Genomic DNA, 20,311 nt, shown 5'->3' with positions numbered 1-20,311 from the left:
CAGAGAGAGACATGTCCAGGTATATCATCAGGTTTATTTACTTTTTTCCAATTATTGGCCCATCTCTAATTAACAGGCAATTCACATTTTCTCCTTCTATCCTTGCCCCTTAGAAATTCCATTTTAGTGCAGAGTCCTTAAATTCTAAAGAAATAGTTTCTAAGGTCTTGCACCTAAAAAGTTACTGACTACATCTACATTCAAAAGCCAATCTCCTATCAAACTAGACATCATTTTTTAAAAGCTTGAAGTACAACAAAGTAATAACAAATGATATTAAGATGAGATCATGATTTTGCAATTAAGATTTTAGATTATCTCAAGGGCAGCCATTATCTTACCAGGGTTCTTCAGAACATCTAGGACACTTCCTTCTTTCAGGGTTTTTGCAGGTTTGAAAGGGTCCTTGCAATCTTCATCTGGTTTCTTCTTACAGCTTGGACTGTTCACTGCAGTGATATCTTGAGCTGTAATTTTTTTTAATTGTAAGAGATATTATGCTAAGAAAAAGCAAGTTACATGTATTAAAAATCTCTCAAAGTCCATTTGAATCAACATCTTAAAAAACAAGAACAAAAACCACCAAAAAAGTCACTGTAATTCAAAGATAATGAACAAATGACTTAAAGTACAGGGTTAACTTGCCATTACAAGGAAGCAAAAAATACTGTTTCCTATACTGTACATCTCTCTCCTCCAGAAGGACAAAAAATTATATAAACTATATATAATCTATAATTGTTATCCAATAAGTTCACCAGTTTCATCAAACTGAAACCCTGAAGAGGATATGGCAACAGGGGCGAGTTCAAACACTGTATGAAATATGTATTTGATTACACAGCAATTTACAACACTGATTTAAAAAAAAACTTTAAAAATTAATGTTTATGGAAGCAACCTAAGTGTCCATCGAGAGATGAATGGATAAAGAAGATGTGGCACATATATACAATGGAATATTACTCAGCCATAAAAAGAAACGAAATTGAGTTATTTGTAGTGAGGTGGATGGACCTAGAGTCTGTCATACAGAGTGAAGTAAGTCAGAAAGAGAAAAACAAATACCATAAGCTAACACATATATACGGAATCTAAAAAAAAAAAAAGGTTCTGAAGAACCTAGGGGCAGGACAGGAATAAAGACGCAGACATAGAGAATGGACTTGAGGACACGGGGAGGGGGAAGGGTAAGCTGGGATGAAGTGAGAGAGTGGCATGGACATATATACACTACCAAATGTAAAACAGATAGCTAGTGGGAAGCAGACGCATAGCACAGGGAGATCAGGTCAGTGTTTTGTGACCACCTAGAGGGGTGGGATAGGGAGGGTGGGAGGGAGATGCAAGAGGGAGTGGATATGGGGATATATGTATACGTATAGCTGATTCACTTTGTTATACAGCAGAAAGTAACACAACATTGTAAAGCAATTATACTCCAATAAAGATGTTTAAAAAAAATTAATGTTTAATTAAGCCAGATATTTCATTTCTAGAAATTCATCCTATGATTGAAAATATCTTTCAGTTATTATATTGAAAACCTGGATGATACTTAATAAAAGGAGCTAGCTACATAAATGACAGAACATTGACATGATGGAATGCTATGCAGCCCCAAAAAATCATTCTTAGAAGCATAGTTATGGGAAAGAGTAGGTTAGAAAGTCCAGAAGATTTTGACTGTTTACATCTAAAGAGTGATGTTTTTACTTTTCATAGTTCCCAAACTTGCTAAAACGAACATATCCTTATACTTAAAATAAGAGATCTATATTGTGAGTACAATAATCATTTTGTCATTATATTTCTGTATACAGATGAAATATGTTTGTGATTGTTTCAAAATTACCTGATAGGTGTGTTTGTGTGTGTGAGGGGAGAAGGAAGGAAGGAGGGAGAGAGAAACAAGATTGGTCACAAAATGGCAAATGCTGAAGCTCAGTAAAGTGTGTGTGGGCACTCAGTCTACTCTTCGACTTCTGAGAATGTTTGAAATTTTCCATAATAATATATAAATAATCAGGTTTTTCTTCTAAAGTGCTTGCCAATTTAAAAGCAGTGGGTAAAGTAGTTCAAAAACCCTACTTACCCTTACCTCACACCATAAACAAAAATTAATTCAAAATGGATCAATGGGGACTTCTCCGGTGGCGCAGTGGTTAAGAATCCATCTGCCAATGCAGGGGACACGGGTTCGAGCCCTGGTCTGGGAAGATCCCACATGCCGCGGAGCAACTAAGCCCGTGCGCCACTACTACCGAGCCTGCACTCTACAGCCCACAAGCCACAACTACTGAAGCCTGTGCACCTAGAACCCGTGCTCTGCAACAAGAGAAGCCACCGCAATGCGAAGCCCGCGCACCGCAACGAAGAGTAGTCCCCACTTGCCGCGACTAGAGAAAGCCCGTGCGCAACGAAGACCCAACGCAGACAAAAATAAATTAATTAATTAATTTAACAAGAAAAATGGATCAATGACCTAAACATAAGAACTGAAACCATAAAACTCTTAAAAGAAAACCTAGGAGGTGTATCTTCATGACCATGGATTTGACAATGAATTCTTAGATATGACACCAAAAGCACAAGTAAAGAAAAAACTGAACTTCACCAAAATTAGAAATCTTTGTGCATCTAAGGACATTATCAAGAAAGTGACAACTGACTGAATGGGAAAAAATATTTGCAAATCACACATCTGATAAAGATCTAGTATCCAGACTATATAAAAACGCTACAAGTCAGCAACAAGAAGACAAACCAATTTAAAAATGGGCAAAGGACCTGACCAGACATTTCTCCCAAGAAGATATGTAAAGGGTCAAAAGCACATGAGAAGATGCTAAACAGGAGTTCAGGTTTTTTAAGCATAAGCAACCTGTTCTCCTTGCTTGGCCCTGCAATAAACTTTTCTCTGTTCCAAAAAAAAAAAAAAGATACTAAACACCATTAGTCTTCAGGGAAATAAATGCAAATCAAAACCACAATGAAGCATCACTTCATACCCACTACGACGGCCATCATCAAAAAATGGAAAATAATAAACATGGTGAGAACATGGAGAAATCTGAATCCTGCTGGTGGGAATGTAAAATGGGCCGGCTGAGAAAAAGTTTTGTAGTTCCTCAAGAATTTAAATATAGGACTATCATTTGACCCATCAACTCCATTCCCAGGTATACACTCCAAAGCACTGAAACCAGTATTCAAACAAATACAAGTACATGCATATTCATAGCAACACTATTCACAATAGCCAAAAAGTGGAAACAACTCAATGTCTATCAACGAATAAACAGATAAATTATGGTATATCCATATGGTGGAATATCATTCAGCCATAAAAGGAATGAAGTAATGACACATACTACAAGACAGATGAACCTTGAAAACAGTACGTGAAAGAAGCCAGATACAAAAAGTCACACTGTATGGTTCCAGGATAGGTAAATACATAGAAACAGAACACAGATTAGTAGCTGTCAGCAGTTGCGGGGGAGGGGAAATGGGGAAAAACTGGTTAATGGGTACAGGTTTCCTTTTGGAAGTGATAAAAATGTTTGGTACTAGTTAGAGGTGGTGACTGTACTAAACACAATCAACATTGTGATTGTACTATAAACACCAATGAATTGTCCCCTGTAAATGATTAACTTTATCTTATGTCAATTTCACCTGAATAATAAAAATGTGCAAAAAACAAAACACCATACCTATCTCTTACAACTGTGTCAAAACAAAGAAAAATGCTTTCATTACTTTATCACATTCTATCTTCCTTTATAATCAAAACTGAATTGCTTTTAGTAACTTAAGGTAAATTTTAAGGATTTCCTAAAGTGTACTCAAAGAGATGGAAAATGAAGATAATGGGAAAATTAGCTCCTATCACAGCATAATCATGACTTCCACATTTTCATCAGCTTTTTAATGACAGAAGTGGTGAGAAACAGAGGTCTCAATGTAAGAACAATTCTATATATGCCACTCATAATAAACTCCTGAAAAATCTGGATAATTTCCCCAGATATAATGAAACACAAAAGTTGTTTCAACAAACTATTACTCATTCAGTTACCATTAGTAAAGCATTAATAAAAACTGGAGGACTTTAATGCCTTTCCCTCATAACCAGGCATGAAAATGAAATTTGAATCGGTTTATTCTTCTTGAATTCACAGTAACATTAAAGAAAAAAAAATCATGTGTTAAGTACACCTGAAATATGCTTATTACTTTCTCTTACACAGGGCTGTTTTATTCAACAAAAATTAGGATTGAAAACATACCAGTCAAATTCTTATTTTGTGCCACTCTCGTAACCTACGCTCTTTTCTTCCAGATCATCCAAAGACAAAGACTTTCTTACCTTATAGATCCTGGCTCTTTGATAGTTTTTTAAATCTATCTTTTGAGGGAGGATCTAGTTTTTAAAAATTCCCAAACTCAGCAGATAGTCAACGAAACACTTCTGAATAAGGCAACAGCCCCTTAACTGGTGTCTCAGCATATGACACCCCACTCCCACCCACACGCCCACTCAACATACTGCTGTTACTCCAAGGCACCATCTCACCCCCTATAAAAACCACCCAATGTTTTCCTACCACATTCAGATTAAAATCCAATTATTGAGCATAGCATTCGGAGAATTTTTACAATTTAAAGCTACCTCTCAATCTCATGACAAATTATTTGCGATTTTCAAAGTATGCCATGCTTTTCCTCTTGTTCTCTTGCATTTGGCTGTTTGTTGGGTGAGAAATGCCCTTACTCAGAATTCTTGACCTGAGTAACTCAGCCCAGATGATTCTTCATTTCCCAAACACCCAATACTTGAAACAAAACCACCACCACCACAGCAAAAGCCTATGGTTTAATTATCTGGATATTCATTTCTTTCCCTCAATTATGCCCATTTTTTTGAGTTTAGAAATTATATATCACTATCTGCAGAGGCCGGCATAACTCTTACACATAAAAATGCTTGTGAACTCAAGAGTAAACCTACAGATGGAATCCACTGTAATTACAATGTAGACCACCCTTGAACTTCTTATAACATTTCATTTATAGAGCATCCACGGCGAGAGACCCACTGAGGGAGCTCTCCTGTTGCTCAGGTGACGATGTCTGCTTAGCACAGAGGAGAGTCTGGTACCGAGAGCACTGGCAGACAGGTTAATACCAGACACCTCTGTGAGACCTGGTGGGCAGCCCTGGGATCAGTAACCAGCAGTCATGGCTCCTGGAAGGCTGCCTGGATCTGGTGAGCGGAGGCCTAGGAGCAAAGCTGCAGCAATAGGAGTAGTTCCAGTGACAGGAGCAAACGTCAGCACAGCTCCCTGTTGCTTGGTTCCCCCAACTGAGGACAAGTTTATAACCATCAGGATATTCCAGAAATAATACATCAAATGATACCAAGATAAGAATAACAATAACTGTTGTAATCAAAAGTAAACACAGTGGGCAACCTTCAAGACAGCGAAGGAGTAAGACGTGAAGATCACCATCTTCCCCACAAATATATCAAAAATACATCTACATGTGGAACAACTCCTACAGAACACCTACTGAACGCTGGCAGAAGACCTCAGACCTCCCAAAAGGCAAGAAACGCCCCACATACCTGGCCATGTGGCCGACAGGGTCTTGATGCTCCAGCCGGGTGTCAGGCCTGAGCCTCTGAAGTGGGAGAGCCGAGTTCAGGACATTGGACAACCAGAGACCTCCCGGCCCCATGTAATATCAATTGGCGACAGCTCTCCCAGAGATCTCCGTCTCAACACTAAGACCCAGCTCCACTCAACGACCAGCAAGCTCCAGTGCTAGACACCCTATGCCAAACAACTATCAATACAGGAACACAACCCCAACCATGAGCAGCAGAGAGGCTGCCTAAAATCATACTAAGTTCACAGACACCCCAAAACACACCACCGGCCACAGTCCTGCCCACCAGAAAGACAAGATCCAGCCTCATCCACCAGAACACAGGCACCAGTCCCCTCTACCAGGAAGCCTACACAACCCACTGAAACAACCTTACCCGCTGGGGACAGACACCAAAAACGACAGAAACTACGAACCTGCAGTCTGCAAAACGAAGACCCCAAACGCAGTAAGTTAAGTAAAATGAGAAAACAGAAGAATACGCAGCAGATGAAGGAGCAAGGTAAAAACACAGCAGACCAAACAAATGAAGAGGAAATGGGCAGTCTACTTGAAAAACAATTCAGAGTAAGTACAGTAAAGATGATCCAAAATCTTGGAAATAGAATGGAGAAAATACAAAAGACGTTTAACAAGGACCTAGAAGAACTAAAGAGCAAAAAACAATGATGAACAACACAATAAATGAAACGAAAAGCTCTCTAGAAGGAATCAACAGCAGAATAACTGAGGCAGAAGAATGGATAAGTGACCTGGAAGATAAAATAGTGGAAATAACTACCACAGAGCAGAATAAAGAAAAAAGAATGAAAAGAATTGAGGAGAGTCTCAGAGATCTCTGGGACAACATTAAACACACCAACGTTCGAATTATAGGGGTCCCAGAAGAAGAAGAGAAAAGAAAGGGACTGAGAAAATATTTGAAGAGATTATAGTTGACTATATCCCTTCCCATGTTAGGGAGGCTTTCAATCAAGTCCAGGAAGCAGAGTCCATACAGGATAAATCCAAGGAGAAACAAGCCAAGACACATATTAATCAAACTGTCAAAAATAAAATACAAAGAAAAAATATTAACAGCAGCAAGGGAAAAGCAACAAATAACATACAAGGGAATCCCCATAAGGTTAACAGCTGACCTTTCAGCAGAAACTCTGTAAGCCAGAAGGGAGTGGCAGGACATATTTAAAGTGATGAAAGGGAAAAACCTACAACCAAGATTACTCTACCCAGCAAGGATCTCATTCAGATTCGACAGAGAAATTAAAACCTTTACAGACAAGTGAAAGCTAAGAGAATTCAGCACCACCAAACCAGCTTTACAACAAATGCTAAAGGAACTTCTCTAGGCAGGAAATACAAGAGAAGGAAAAGACCTACTATAACAAACCCAAAACAATTAAGAAAATGGTAACAGGAACATACATATCGATAACTACCTTAAATGTAAATGGATTAAATGCTCCAAACAAAAGACAGAGAGTGGCTGAATGGATACAAAAACAAGACCTGTATATATGCTGTCTACAAGAGACCCACTTCAGACCTAGGGACACATACAGACTGAAAGTGAGGGTACGGAAAAAGATATTCCATGCAAATGGAAATCAAAAGAAACCTGGAGTAGCAATTCTCATATCAGACAAAATAGACTTTAAAATAAAGACTATTACAAGACACAAAGAAGGATACTATATAATGATCAAGGGATCAATCCAAGAAGATATAACAATTGTAAATATTTATGCACCCAACACAGGAGCACCTCAACACATAAGGCAAATGCTAACAGCCATAAAAGGGGAAATCGACAGTAACACAATAACAGTAGGGGACTTTAACACCCCACTTTCACCAATGGATAGATCAACCAAAATGAAAATAAATAAGGAAACACAAGCTTTAAGTGATACATTAAACAAGATGGACTTAACTGGTATTTATAGGACATTCCATCCAAAAACAACAGAATACACTTTCTTCTCAAGTGCTCACGGAACATTCTTCAGGATAGATCATATCTTGGGTCACAAATCAAGCCTTGGTAAAGAAAATTGAAATTATATCGAGTAGCTTTTCCGACAACAACGCTATGAGACTAGATATCAATTACAGGAAAATAATTGTAAAAAATACAAACACATGGAGGCTAAACAATATGCTACTAAATAACCAAGAGATCACTGAAGAAATCAGGGGCTTCCCTGGTGGCGCAGTGGTTGAGAATCTGCCTGCTAATGCAGGGGACACGGGTTCGAGCCCTGGTCTGGGAAGATCCCACATGCCACGGAGCAGCTGGGCCCGTGAGCCACAATTGCTGAGCCTGCGCGTCTGGAGCCTGTGCCCCGCGACGGGAGGGGCCGCGATAGAGAAAGGCCTGCGCACCGCGATGAAGAGCGGTCCCCGCACCGCGATGAAGAGTGGCCCCCGCTTGCCGCAACTGGAGAAAGCCCTCGCACGAACCGAAGACCCAACACAGCCAAAAATAAATAAATAAATAAATAAATAAATAAATAAGAAAATCCTTTAAAAAAAAAAAAAGAAATCAAAGAGGAAATAAAAAAATACCTAGAAGCAAATGACAATGAAAACATGACAGCCCAAAACCTATGGGATGCAGCAAAAGCAGTTCTAAGAGAGAAGTTTATAGCAATACAACCCTACCTCAAGTAACAAGAAAAATCTCCAACAACCTAAACTTACACCTAAAGCAATTAGAGAAAGAACAAAAAAAACCCCTAAAGTTAACAGAAGGAAAGAAATCATAAAGATCAGATCAGAAGTAAATGAAAAAGAAATGAAGGAAACGATAGCAAAGATCAATAAAACTAAAAGCTGGTTCTTGGAGAAGATAAACAAAATTGATAAACCATTAGCCAGACTCATCAAGAAAAAAAGGGAGAAGACTCAAATCAACAGAATTAGAAATGAAAAAGGAGAAGTAACAACTGACACTGCAGAAATAGAAAGGATCAAGAGAGATTACTACAAGCAACTATATGCCAATAAAATGGACAACCTGGAATTCTTAGAAAAGCACAACCTTCCGAAACTGAACCAGGAAGAAATAGAAAATATAAACAGACCAGTCACAAGCACTGAAATTGGAACTGTGATTAAAAATCTTCCAACAAACAACAGCCCAGGACCAGATGGATTCACAGGCAAATTCTATCAAACATTTAGAGAAGACCTAACACCTATCCTTCTCAAACTCTTCCAAAATATAGCAGGGGAGGAACACTCCCAAACTCATTCTACGAGGCCACCATCACCGTGATACCAAAACCAGACAAAGATGTTACAAAACAAGAAAACAACAGGCCAATATCACTGATGAACATAGATGCAAAAATCCTCAACAAAATCCAACAGTACACTAAAAAGATCATACACCATGATAAAGTGGGGTTTATCCCAGGAATGCAAGGATTCTTCAATATATGCAAATCAATCAATGTGTTACATATTAACAGATTGAAGGATAAAAACCATATGATCATCTCAATAGATGCAGAAAAAGCTTTTGACAAAATTCAACACCCATTTATGATAAAAGCTCTCCAGAAAGTGGGCATAGAGGGAACCTACGTCAACATAATAAAAGCCACATATGACAAACCCACAGCCAACATCGTTCTCAATGGTGAGAAACTGAAACCATTTCCACTAAGATCAGGAAGAAGACAAGGTTGCCCACTCTCACCATTATTATTCAACATAGTTTGGGAAGTTTTAGCCACAGCAATCAGAGAAGGAAAAGAAATAAAAGGAATCCAAATGAGAAAAGAAGAAGTAAAACTGTCACTGTTTGCAGATGACGTGATACTATACATAGAGAGTCCTAAAAATGCTACCAGAAAACTACTAGAGTTAATCAACGAATCTGGTAAAGTAGCAGGATACAAAATTAATGCACAGAAATCTCTTGCATTCCTCTACACTAATGATGAAAAATCTGAAAGAGAAATTAAGGAAACACTCCCATTTACCACTGCAACAAAAAGAATAAAATACCTACGAATAAACCTACCTAAGGAGACAAAAGACCTGTATGCAGAAAATTATAAGACACTGATGAAAGAAATTAAACATGATACAAATAGATGGAGAGATATACCATATTCTTGGATTGGAAGAATCAACATTGTGAAAATGGCTATACCACCCAAAGCAATCTAAGGATTCAATGCAATCCCTATCAAACTACCAATGGCATTTTCCACAGAACTAGAACAAAAAAATTTCACAATTTGTATGGAAACACAAAAGACCCTGAATAGCCAAAGCAATCTTGAGAAAGAAAAACGGAACTGGAGGAATCAGGCTCCCAGACTTCAGACTATTACTACAAATCTACAGTAATCAAGACAGTCTGGTACTGGCACAAAAACAGAAATATAGATCAATGGAACAGGACAGAAAGCCCAGAGATAAACCTACGCACATACGGTCGCCTTATCTTTGATAAAGGAGGCAAGAATATACAGTGGAGAAAAGACAGCCAGCCTCTTCAGTAAGTGGTGCTGGGAAAACTGGACAGCTACATGTAAAAGAATGAAATTAGAACACTCCCTAACACCATACACAAAAATAAACTCAAAATGGATTAAAGACCTAAATGTAAGGGCAGACACTACCAAACTCTTAGAGGAAAACATAGGCAGAACATTCTATGACATAAATCACAGCAAGATGCTTTTTGACCCACCTCCTAGAGAAATGAAATAAAAACAAAAATAAACAAATGGGACCTAATGAAACTTAAAAGCTTTTTGCACAGCAAAGGCAACCATAAAAAAAGATGAAAAGACAACCCTCAGAATGGGAGAAAATATTTGCAAACGAAGCAACTGACAAAGGACTAATCTCCAAAATATACAAGGAGCTCATGCAGCTCAATATCAAAAAAAAAAATAACCCAATCCAAAAATGGGCAGAAGACCTAAATAGACATTTCTCCAAAGATATACAGATTGTCAACAAACACATGAAAGGATGCTCAACATTACTAATCATTAGAGAAATGCAAATCAAAACTACAATGAGGTATCACCTCACACCAGTCAGAATGGCCATCATCAAAAAAACCTACAAACAATAAATGTTGGAGAGGGTGTGGAGAAAAGAGAACCCTCTTGCACTGTTGGTGGGAATGTAAATCTCCAGCCACTATGGAGAACAGTTCCTTAAAAAACTAAAAATAGAACTACCATATGACCCCGTAATCCCACTACTGGGCATATACCCTGAGAAAACCATAATTCAAACAGAGTCATGTACCATAATGTTCATTGCAGCACTATTTACAATAGCCAGGACATGGAAGCAACCTAAGTGTCCACTGACAGATGAATGGATAAAGAAGAAGTGGCACATATATACAATGGAATATTACTCAGCCATAAAAAAAAACGAAATTGAATTATTTGTAGTCAGGTGGATGGACCTAGAGTCTGTCACACAGAGTGAAGTCAGAAAGAGAAAAACAAATATCATATGCTAACACATATATATGGAATCTAAAAAAAAAAAAAGGTTCTGAAGAACCTAGGGGCAGGACTGGAATAAAGAAAAAAGATGCAGACGAGAGAATGGACTTGAGGACACAGGGAAGGGGAAGCTGGGACAAACTGAGAGAGTGGCATGGACATATATACACTACCAAATGTAAAATAGATAGCTAGTGGGAAGCAGCCACATAGCACAGGGAGATCAGCTTGGTGCCTTGTGACCACCTAGAGGGGTGGGGTAGGGAAGGTGGGAGGGAGACGCAAGAGGGAGTGGATATGGGGATATATATATATACACGTATAGCTGATTCACTTTGTTATACAGCAGTAACTAACACACCATTGTAAAGCAATTAGACTCCAATAAAGATGTTAAAAAAAAGGGAAGATTTCATTTATAATAAACTATCACTTTATTTTGACTAAACAAAGACAGTGGATAAATTTGTTATTGTGACCATCCCTTTCACATCCAGACTGTAACCATTCACATTTAGAGAGCTAATTGTATTCAAACGAAACCATTTACAAGAACTGCCAAAGGTAAAAGATAATTTAAAATATCAATCTAATGTATTTTTATGTGAAATATTATGGAAATGGTTCCTTACCTGAACTCCTTGTAAGTGGCTCTGAGGCACTACTAGGGCCACAACGTTCTGCTGTCTTTGCCACGGGCACACTAAATGTAAATCCAATCTGTAGAGAGAGAAGGTCTCTTTTCAGTGTCCACTTAGCTTCACATGATTATCAAATATAAAGCTCTATTTTATGCCAAGTCAAAAAAATATACTCAATTTCACATATTCTAAGATTCACAGTTTCTCCTATTTTAAATCTCTAAAACTGGTGTGCTTCTTATAATGAATGGTGTGTCACAGTTTAACAACAGCATTTTAAATTTCTGAAGCATTTTTTCATTCAAAGCAATACGTAAAATAATGTGTTCCTAATGCCCAGTTCTGGATTTCTAAATGCCATTTCCTAATAAAAAGTATGAGATTTTATGGCCAACAAGTGCATTTCAGGCATGTGGCAGGGAAGTTACAAAATGATCTGGAACATCTAGTTGTGACAGAAAACAAGGACACAGTGAAAAACAGAAGGTAACATGTTAAAATGATACACATGCCAAATACAGGTAGGGCAATTCGAACATTAAACTTATGTATTATTCTTACTCAAAATATTTATTCTTAATTATGAAGAAACAAATACATACTGTGGGACATAAAAACTTCCAACTTTTCTAGATTAAAGTCAATTCAAGAGACATGTTAACTAAATTCAATATGACTTAGATTAGTCCTAATCGTAACTGGATCTAGGACCAAGAGAAACAAACAGCAATTAAAGGACAGTCTGGGGCTGATGGGTAGATGTGAACATGAACACTATTACTATTATATCATGTTACATTTCTTGGATAGGATAACTGTATTGTGGGTATACAAAGGAATATCCTTTTTCTTAGGGGATACACGGAAAGGTATTAAGGGTACCAAGATGTCTGCATCCTAACTTTCAAATGGTACATAAGAATATGCATATGCATATATATATATATATGTATATATATAGTGAAAAATATATAGATGTTCATTCAAAGTTTTCTGTACATTGGAATTTTTTTGGTAAGAAAAGTGGTATTTCTTACTACCAATGGCATCTTAGATTTGATTTTAAAAGTACAGTATGCCTTTGAAATCAATAAATATGAAATATTCCTTGCTTGCTACTTACAGATGACGGAGGTAGTACATCTGCCTCAGTAGATTTTACAATTGGAGATGAAAATCTAAACAAGGGGCTGCCAGTGCTGTTTGGAGAGGTCATTTGTACCTAGTTTTCCAAATTATTAAAGAAACAATACAAAAAGAGTTTTTTAGAAAAGAAATTGACAATAAAATAGACCTTAAGCAAAATTAATTATTACAAAGAAGCCAAAAGCAATTTTTTCCCCTTTTGAATTTAAAAATCACTTTTTAACTTCTGAAAACTACTTAACAGTTAACTGCTATAAGATCTTGCTTCCCCTTGGAAGAGGAATATACATTACCTTAGAGGGAGATATTTATCTAAAGGGGAAAAATAACATCTATAAGAATATGGTCAGAAGATGTAAAAGTCAGGAAAAAAAGCATAAAAATTTCAGGAGCAGATTAAAAATGTTAATACTACTTGAGAAACAAAAACATAAATCCACTCTCACCGAAAAAAAAAAAAAAAGTATTTTAACTGGAAGCATTGTTTGGAAACAAACTTATAATCAACTCTTCCTCTAATGCATTCATAAGAATTGAAGAATGCTCCCATCATGATGTACATAAAAAAAAAAAAAGCAAAACACTATTTCCATTTTTCTCATCTTACTGAGTTGTTAATTTCCATAGTGAAAATTAATCATTGCTTTAAACAGCTTAGCTTTTTTAAAATTAAAGAATGAGAAAAAACAAAAACCACCTCTATTGGTGCAATGGTTTTTTACCTGGTTGGTTAATGACTGTGAAGGACCAGTGGGCGATGGAGAGGAAGCTGTGATCACAGCAGAACTGAAACTGAAGGTAGGCAGGGAAGAACTGGCGATGGGTAGAGAGATTTTCGGTAATACTGGGACTTCCATTTCCTAAAACACAACATGTTTTACAATGGTATATTTCATCTTTCGTGTCATACTTTTGTCTCTACTTATTTTCAGGTAGAACTGATATATCAATAGTTACAGGTAAGTTTAGAATAAACAGGGATACGGTAGCACTATGCAGTGTTAACGATGTGAGCTCTTGAATAAAAAATAAATAAATAAACAAGACATGAATCCCAGCTGTGCCACCAGTCAGCCATGAGACTTCGTGAACCTAACTGTCCTCAGTACCAATTTCCTAACTGGTGAAAATGAGAAAAAAAGTTAACGTACCATAGTTGTGCTATTAATACGAAAGAAAGTCACTTTTGGTCTTGGCATGTAAAACAAGCATTTAATAAATGTCAGCACTGGTAAGTCTGGTGAACTGCCTTGGTTTTTAACTCAATATAGCAAAGACCACCACTAGTCTCAAATGACCCAGATCAGAACAGACAAAAAGAGTTCCACTTCTGCTAATGGTGGAGGAGCTTGTGCCTGACCAATGCTCTGACAGATAGGAATTATAGACTCTGGACAATATATTAAAAACATCCATCTGAAAACACTACAAAGCAACCAAAAGCAAGCAGATACTGGAGGGAAGAAGATACTTAGAAGAAGGGCTTCTTTTGAGTGAGCTTCCTGCTCTCTTTGAGTTGATGCCAGTTGGATAGTTGAAATTCAGAAAGAAAACTGCAAATCTGTTGGTTGAGGCATTCAAAGGACACAAAAGGGTGATCACAGTAGGTAGAAAATAAGGGGAGATGCAGGAATGAAGAGCCACAGAAGGGAATCCCAAGTCTGCATATAAACTGTCTAAATCTCTGGCAAACCAAATCTCTGTAAACTACAGGTGTGTAATAAAGGCACTTGGAGAAAACAAGACTAAGAATCTGTCACCATAAAACCTGCTCTATAGGTTCTTCAGGGTGAAGGGAAATGATACCAAATGGAAATTCAGATTTCTGGAAGAATTGGAGAATATGTGAGGCTAACATCCTTTTTTCCTCTTAATTTTTCCAATTAACCTAAAAGAAGACAGCTTTCAAAAGGAACAAGAGAGAAACAAAAAACAAGTGGGAAAAATAGAAAATAAAAAAAAAGGTAGACCTTAATCCAACCATACCAATAATATAAGTAAACATTCCAATTAAAAGGCAGAAAATAGATAAAAGGACAAGACTCAATTATATGCTGTCTATAAGAGACTTAACGTTAAACGAAAAGGCACAGATTGAAAGTAAATGGATGGAAAAAGATAAAACTTGCAGTTAGTAAGCATAAGAAGGCTAATTCCAGTAATAAAGTGGCTGGCTATATTAAATATTGGCTAAAGCAGGTTTCAAGACAAAGAATATTTCCAAAGATTTTTTTAAAGGACATTTAGTAATATTAAAAGGGGCAAATCACTGAGAAGCCACAATAGATGTAAGGTGTATACACCAATGAGGGCCTCGAAATAAGTAAGCAAAAATTGACATTATAAATGGGAAAAAGACAAATTCACCAAATAAAAGTTGACAATTTTAACTCATATCTCAACAATACAGTAAACAGACATCTCCCCACCCCACTCCCTCCAAAATTCAGCAAGAACAAAGATCTTAGAAATACTATCAGTCATCTTATCTAACTGATATCTGCAGAATACCATACCCAACAACCGCAGAATATACATTCGTCAAGACTCATCAAGCAGACCATGTGCTGGGCTACAAAACAAGTCTCAATACATTTCAAAACATTAAAATCATGACTAAATCCACTTCTTAATAATCCATGGATCATATAAGGAATCAAAAAGGAAACTAGGAAAAACATAAAAGCAGTACTATACATCTCCTAGAAGAAAACACAGGAGACTTTTTTGGCAGCCTGGGGATAGGTTTCTTAGGACACAAAGAACAATAAAAATGGGAAAAAATGGGTAAGTTCAGACTTCATAAAGTTAGAACATCTGCTTATTAAAGGATACTGTTAAGAAAAGGATTAGGCAAGTCAAACTGGAAGAAAATATCTGTAAGACACGTATCTGACAAAGTACTTGGGTCTAGAATTTATAGAGTTGCTACAACTCGATGATAGTAAGACAATCCAATTTTTAAAAGAGCAAAAGATCTAACTGACACCTCACAAAGGAAGATATTATGGCCAATAAACACATAAAGAAGAACACATTATTAAGCAAGAGGGAAAGGCAAATTAAAATTACAATGAGACACCATCATACACAAAGCAGAAGGGCTAAAATTTAAAGGATGACAGTCAACTACTGATAAAGAGTAGTTGATTGAGTAAGAAAAGCCCCACACTGCTGGTGGGAGTGTAAAATGTTACAATCACTTTGGGGAAAACAGTTTGTCAGTTACTTAAAAAGTTAAACACATATCATATAACCTCATAACTCCACTTCTAAGTATTTATCTTAAGAGAAATAACTTATGTCTACAAAAAGGTTCAAGAATGTTCACAGCAGCTTTATTCATAATAGTCAGGAACAAAAGAATACATACTGACTAACTGTATCAATATGAAGTTCTAGAACCAGCAAAACCATATATATATATATATATATATATGTATATTACGGAACAAATGAGAATAGTGACTGTCCCTGGGGCAGGAGGCAATCAATGGGCATTGACAGGGAAGGTGCATGAGTGAACTTTCTGGAGTGATGGAAATGTTCGACAGCTTGATAGGGGTTTGGGTTACACAGGTGGAAACATTTCTCCGGACTTCCCTGGTGGTCCGGTGGTTAAGAAACCATCTTGCAATGCAGGGGATGCCAGTTCGATCCCTGGTCAGGGAAACCAAGATCCCACATTCCATGGAGCAACTAAGCCCGTGCGCCACAACTACTGAGCCTGCACTCTAGAGCCCGCGAGCCACAACTACTGAGCCCGTGTGCCACAACTACTGAAGCCCACACGCCTAGAGTCCATGCTCCGCAACAAGAGAAGCCACCACCATGAGAAGTCACCACAATGAGAAGCCAGCGCACTGCAATGAAGAGTAGCCCTTGCTCACCGCAACTAGAGAAAGCCCGCGCAGCAACGAAGACCCAACGCAGCCAAAAATTATTTAAAAAAAAAAAAAAAAAAAAAAAAGCCTGACAGCTTAACACACACACACACTTTTAAGGAACTGTTTCAATGGCAGATTATTCTTGTGCTGGGTCTCCCCAAACCCCACCCCTCCAGGGGACCTCCAGGTCTCCCCCTCACCACCACACCAAAGCTTTTAATAATGAACTTCAAGGTATTACAATGCTTCAGAACACATGTTAAGAGTACAACCCTACCTCCTCCTCTTGAGGTTCAGATGCCACAAAGCGCGTCCTCTCTCGCCTCATCTTCCCACCTCCACCACCTACTCCAGAAGACAAACCATTGGCTGCAGACACACTGAAATCTGGGTAAGAAAAGCCGCTAGGCAAAGAAAAAGAAAATTAAAACCAATGATGTATTACTCTGGTCCATAACTTGTTAACTAATTGAACCCAAAAAAATTAGAACGGGTAACAACTGAGAAAATAAATGTTCAGCTGAATGTGATTTTAAAAGCTGACAGATGTGTGTGTGGTTTCTATTTTTTTAACCTTAATCTTCAAAAAGGCAGATACAAATCAAATACAGACCTTACAAATGAGTATAAAGAAGCTTCACTATAAAGATGACATTACCTTTCTCGTTGTTCTCTATTTTGTCCTGGTGTCATATTTTTTTCATATCCAGTCTAGAAAAGAATAAACACAATGTATTTACAAGCTTGCTTATTTAATTTTCTTAACACCACCCTTCTATCTGTGAATTTTAATATTTGGAATCAGGAATTTGATGATTTTTTAGTTAATGAATCCTAAAATCTGCAACCTATACCCTGTCTCCTGAATGATGACCAAGAGCTACAGTGTGATTAGACACATAAACTGTCACTAAGCACAACTGTCCTTTCAACAAAACAGCAGTGTACAAATTTAATGCACTTACCAACCACAAAAATACTTTTACTTATCTCTCATTATGGCCTATTAAATGTGCAATCAAATTTACAAGGATATTCCTTTTGAAATGATTCTCTGCAACTTAAGAGTTCCTCCATCTAAAGGAATCAGGGTTCCTTGGAGAAATGGCTGATTACAGGGCTGGGGCTGAAAACTCACAAGATGAGCCTGGGTTGTTTTACAGTATCAAAAAGAAACTAAGTGCTTGAAAAATGATGGGGAAATATTAAAAGGACACACAGGAGCCAGTTCAAAGGCCAAATATGGGACAATATGAGCATCAAAATAAATAATGCTAATAAAAGATTATAATCTTATGAAATATAAGAATTCACACTGACTTAAATAGGGAAATACACACAAAAAAAGAGAAAAGAAAACTTCCTACAGTAGAAAGCCAACTTCATAAAGGTAGAAGAAATAGTGTAATTAGAAAACCACCATTTGGCATCTACAAATAATAGATTCAGGCAAATATTATCAATAATGCTAACACTGGTGGGTGAAAAAGATATTTATCCTCTCAAAGATATCTTATTAATTACGAAAGGTAAAACAGTAACTTCACAGTGAAGAAATCCCACTGACGCCACCTTAACTAGTTATCACAGTGTCAGGAATGGGACCAGCTGGTAGAGCGTGCCTCCTAATACGACACAGTGAGAAGAGTTCAGACTCTATTCTGTGGTATTACTACCAAAAGTACCACACCGGAGTCTAATCATGAGGAGACGTCGAACACGCAGCTTACTTTACTCTTCAGAACTATCAAGGTTATGAAATACCAAAAAACAAACAAATAAAAAAAGCCTAAAAACCTGTTCTAGACTAAAGGAGATAAAGAGATATGACAACTAAGTGCAAAACATGATCTTGCATTTTCTTTCTTTCGGGACAACTGGCATCTAAATAAAATCTGTAAATAATAGTACTGTACCGATATCAAGTTTCTTTCTGGTTTGGGTAATTGTTCTGCAGTTATGTGAGGGAACTCCTTGTTTGTAGAAAACACAGAAAAACATGAAGAAAATGTAGTAAAATGTGGAGTTCTTAAGATTTTTCTTGCAAGTCCAAAATTATGTTCAAATCATTTTTTTAAAGTTTGATAAAGCAAATATGAAAAAATGTTAAAGATTGGTGAGTCAAGTTAAAGGAAATGGGTAAATATTGTACTATTCTTTCAACTTTAGTTTGAATATTTTCAAGAAGATTGAATGAAATTAAACATAAACAAAGGCACAAATAGGAAGATGTTATGTAAATACAAAAAAATGCACTTTAGTTAAATGACACAGGAAAACAGACAAACCCAGGATATGAGACACATCATGTAAGACAACTGACCTGGCCTTTTCAAATACCAATGCGCCTAACAATTCTACTCCAAGCTATAAGACCCAAGAGAAATGAATACTTATGTCCACAAAAAAACTTGCACACAAAAGTTCACAGCAGTATTTATTCATTACAGTTAAAAAGTGAAAACAACCTAAATGTCCCTCAACTGATGAATGGATAAATGTGGTATATCCAAACAATGAAATATTATTCAGCCATAAAAAAGGACTGAAGTTCTAATATATGATGTGAACCTCAAAAACATAAGTGAAATAAGCCAAACACCAAGGACCACTTATTTTAAGATTTCATTTATATGACATGTCCAGATAAGCAAGCCTATAGAGATAGATTAGTGGTTGCCTAGGGCTTGAGGGGTAGAGGTGGAGAGTGACCACTAATGGATGTGAGATTTGGGGGAGGGGGAGGGGATGGTGATGAAAATGTTCTAAAGTTGACTGTACTGGTAGATGAACAACTGTGAATATACTAAAACCATTGAACTGTAAACTTTAAATAAATAGGTGAATGGCAAGGTATACGAATTATATCTCAATAAGGAAGTCATTTAAAACAAAAACAATGTGGTGAGCATGAAGATTTGAGGTCTAGAAAGACAAAACCAAAAGTAATATGTGAAACCTGTTTGGATTCTGGCTCAAAAAAGTAGCCATAGGGAATTAATTCCCTTGCAGTCCAGTGGTTAGGACTCTGTGCTTTCACTGCCTGGGCCCTGGGTTCAATCTCTGGTTGGGGAACTAAGATTCCACAAGATGCACGGCATGGCAAACAAAAACAAAAACAAAAAAACCCAAACAGCTATAAATAACATATGAATATTAACTAGATATTAGATAATATTAGGAAGGAAGTGACAGTAATTTGCCTAGACATGACAACATAGGAGATCTATACCAAAGCAGTTTGGGGTGAACAGTCATGGTGTCTAAAATTTATTTTCAAATAGTTCAACAACATAAACAAAACACACAAATAAAGCTAGTTTGGCTAAATTATTTAATCTAAACAATGAATATATACTAGTGTTTACTAGTAAACACTAATTTAGGATTTGACCAAGGTGCCAACTATTTAAAGCCATACCAATTCGTAATCATCACTAATTCACAAACTTTACGCATTATCTAG

General features: G+C 37.0%; 1 protein-coding gene across 4 annotated transcripts in view; it reads right to left on the bottom strand.

The window, feature by feature from the left end:
• Positions 1 to 20,311, bottom strand: part of NUP153 (nucleoporin 153) — a 75,015-nt gene that overhangs the window by 15,537 nt on the left and 39,167 nt on the right. For 3 of the 4 annotated variants that reach the window (XM_007197167.3, XM_057554495.1, XM_057554496.1), the window contains 6 exons: positions 17,504 to 17,556; positions 17,123 to 17,249; positions 13,681 to 13,818; positions 12,936 to 13,034; positions 11,804 to 11,891; positions 342 to 467 (listed from right to left, as the gene is read on the bottom strand). In XM_007197167.3, coding sequence (XP_007197229.2) covers positions 342 to 467; positions 11,804 to 11,891; positions 12,936 to 13,034; positions 13,681 to 13,818; positions 17,123 to 17,249; positions 17,504 to 17,556 — 631 coding nt within the window. The remainder of the gene's footprint in view (positions 1 to 341; positions 468 to 11,803; positions 11,892 to 12,935; positions 13,035 to 13,680; positions 13,819 to 17,122; positions 17,250 to 17,503; positions 17,557 to 20,311) is intronic. The other variant, XM_057554494.1, reaches the window with a different exon arrangement.

Source organism: Balaenoptera acutorostrata, chromosome 10, assembly GCF_949987535.1.
Source record: "Balaenoptera acutorostrata chromosome 10, mBalAcu1.1, whole genome shotgun sequence".
Classification (NCBI taxonomy): Eukaryota; Metazoa; Chordata; class Mammalia; order Artiodactyla; family Balaenopteridae; genus Balaenoptera; species Balaenoptera acutorostrata.
This window is presented reverse-complemented; position numbering and strand designations above follow the sequence as displayed.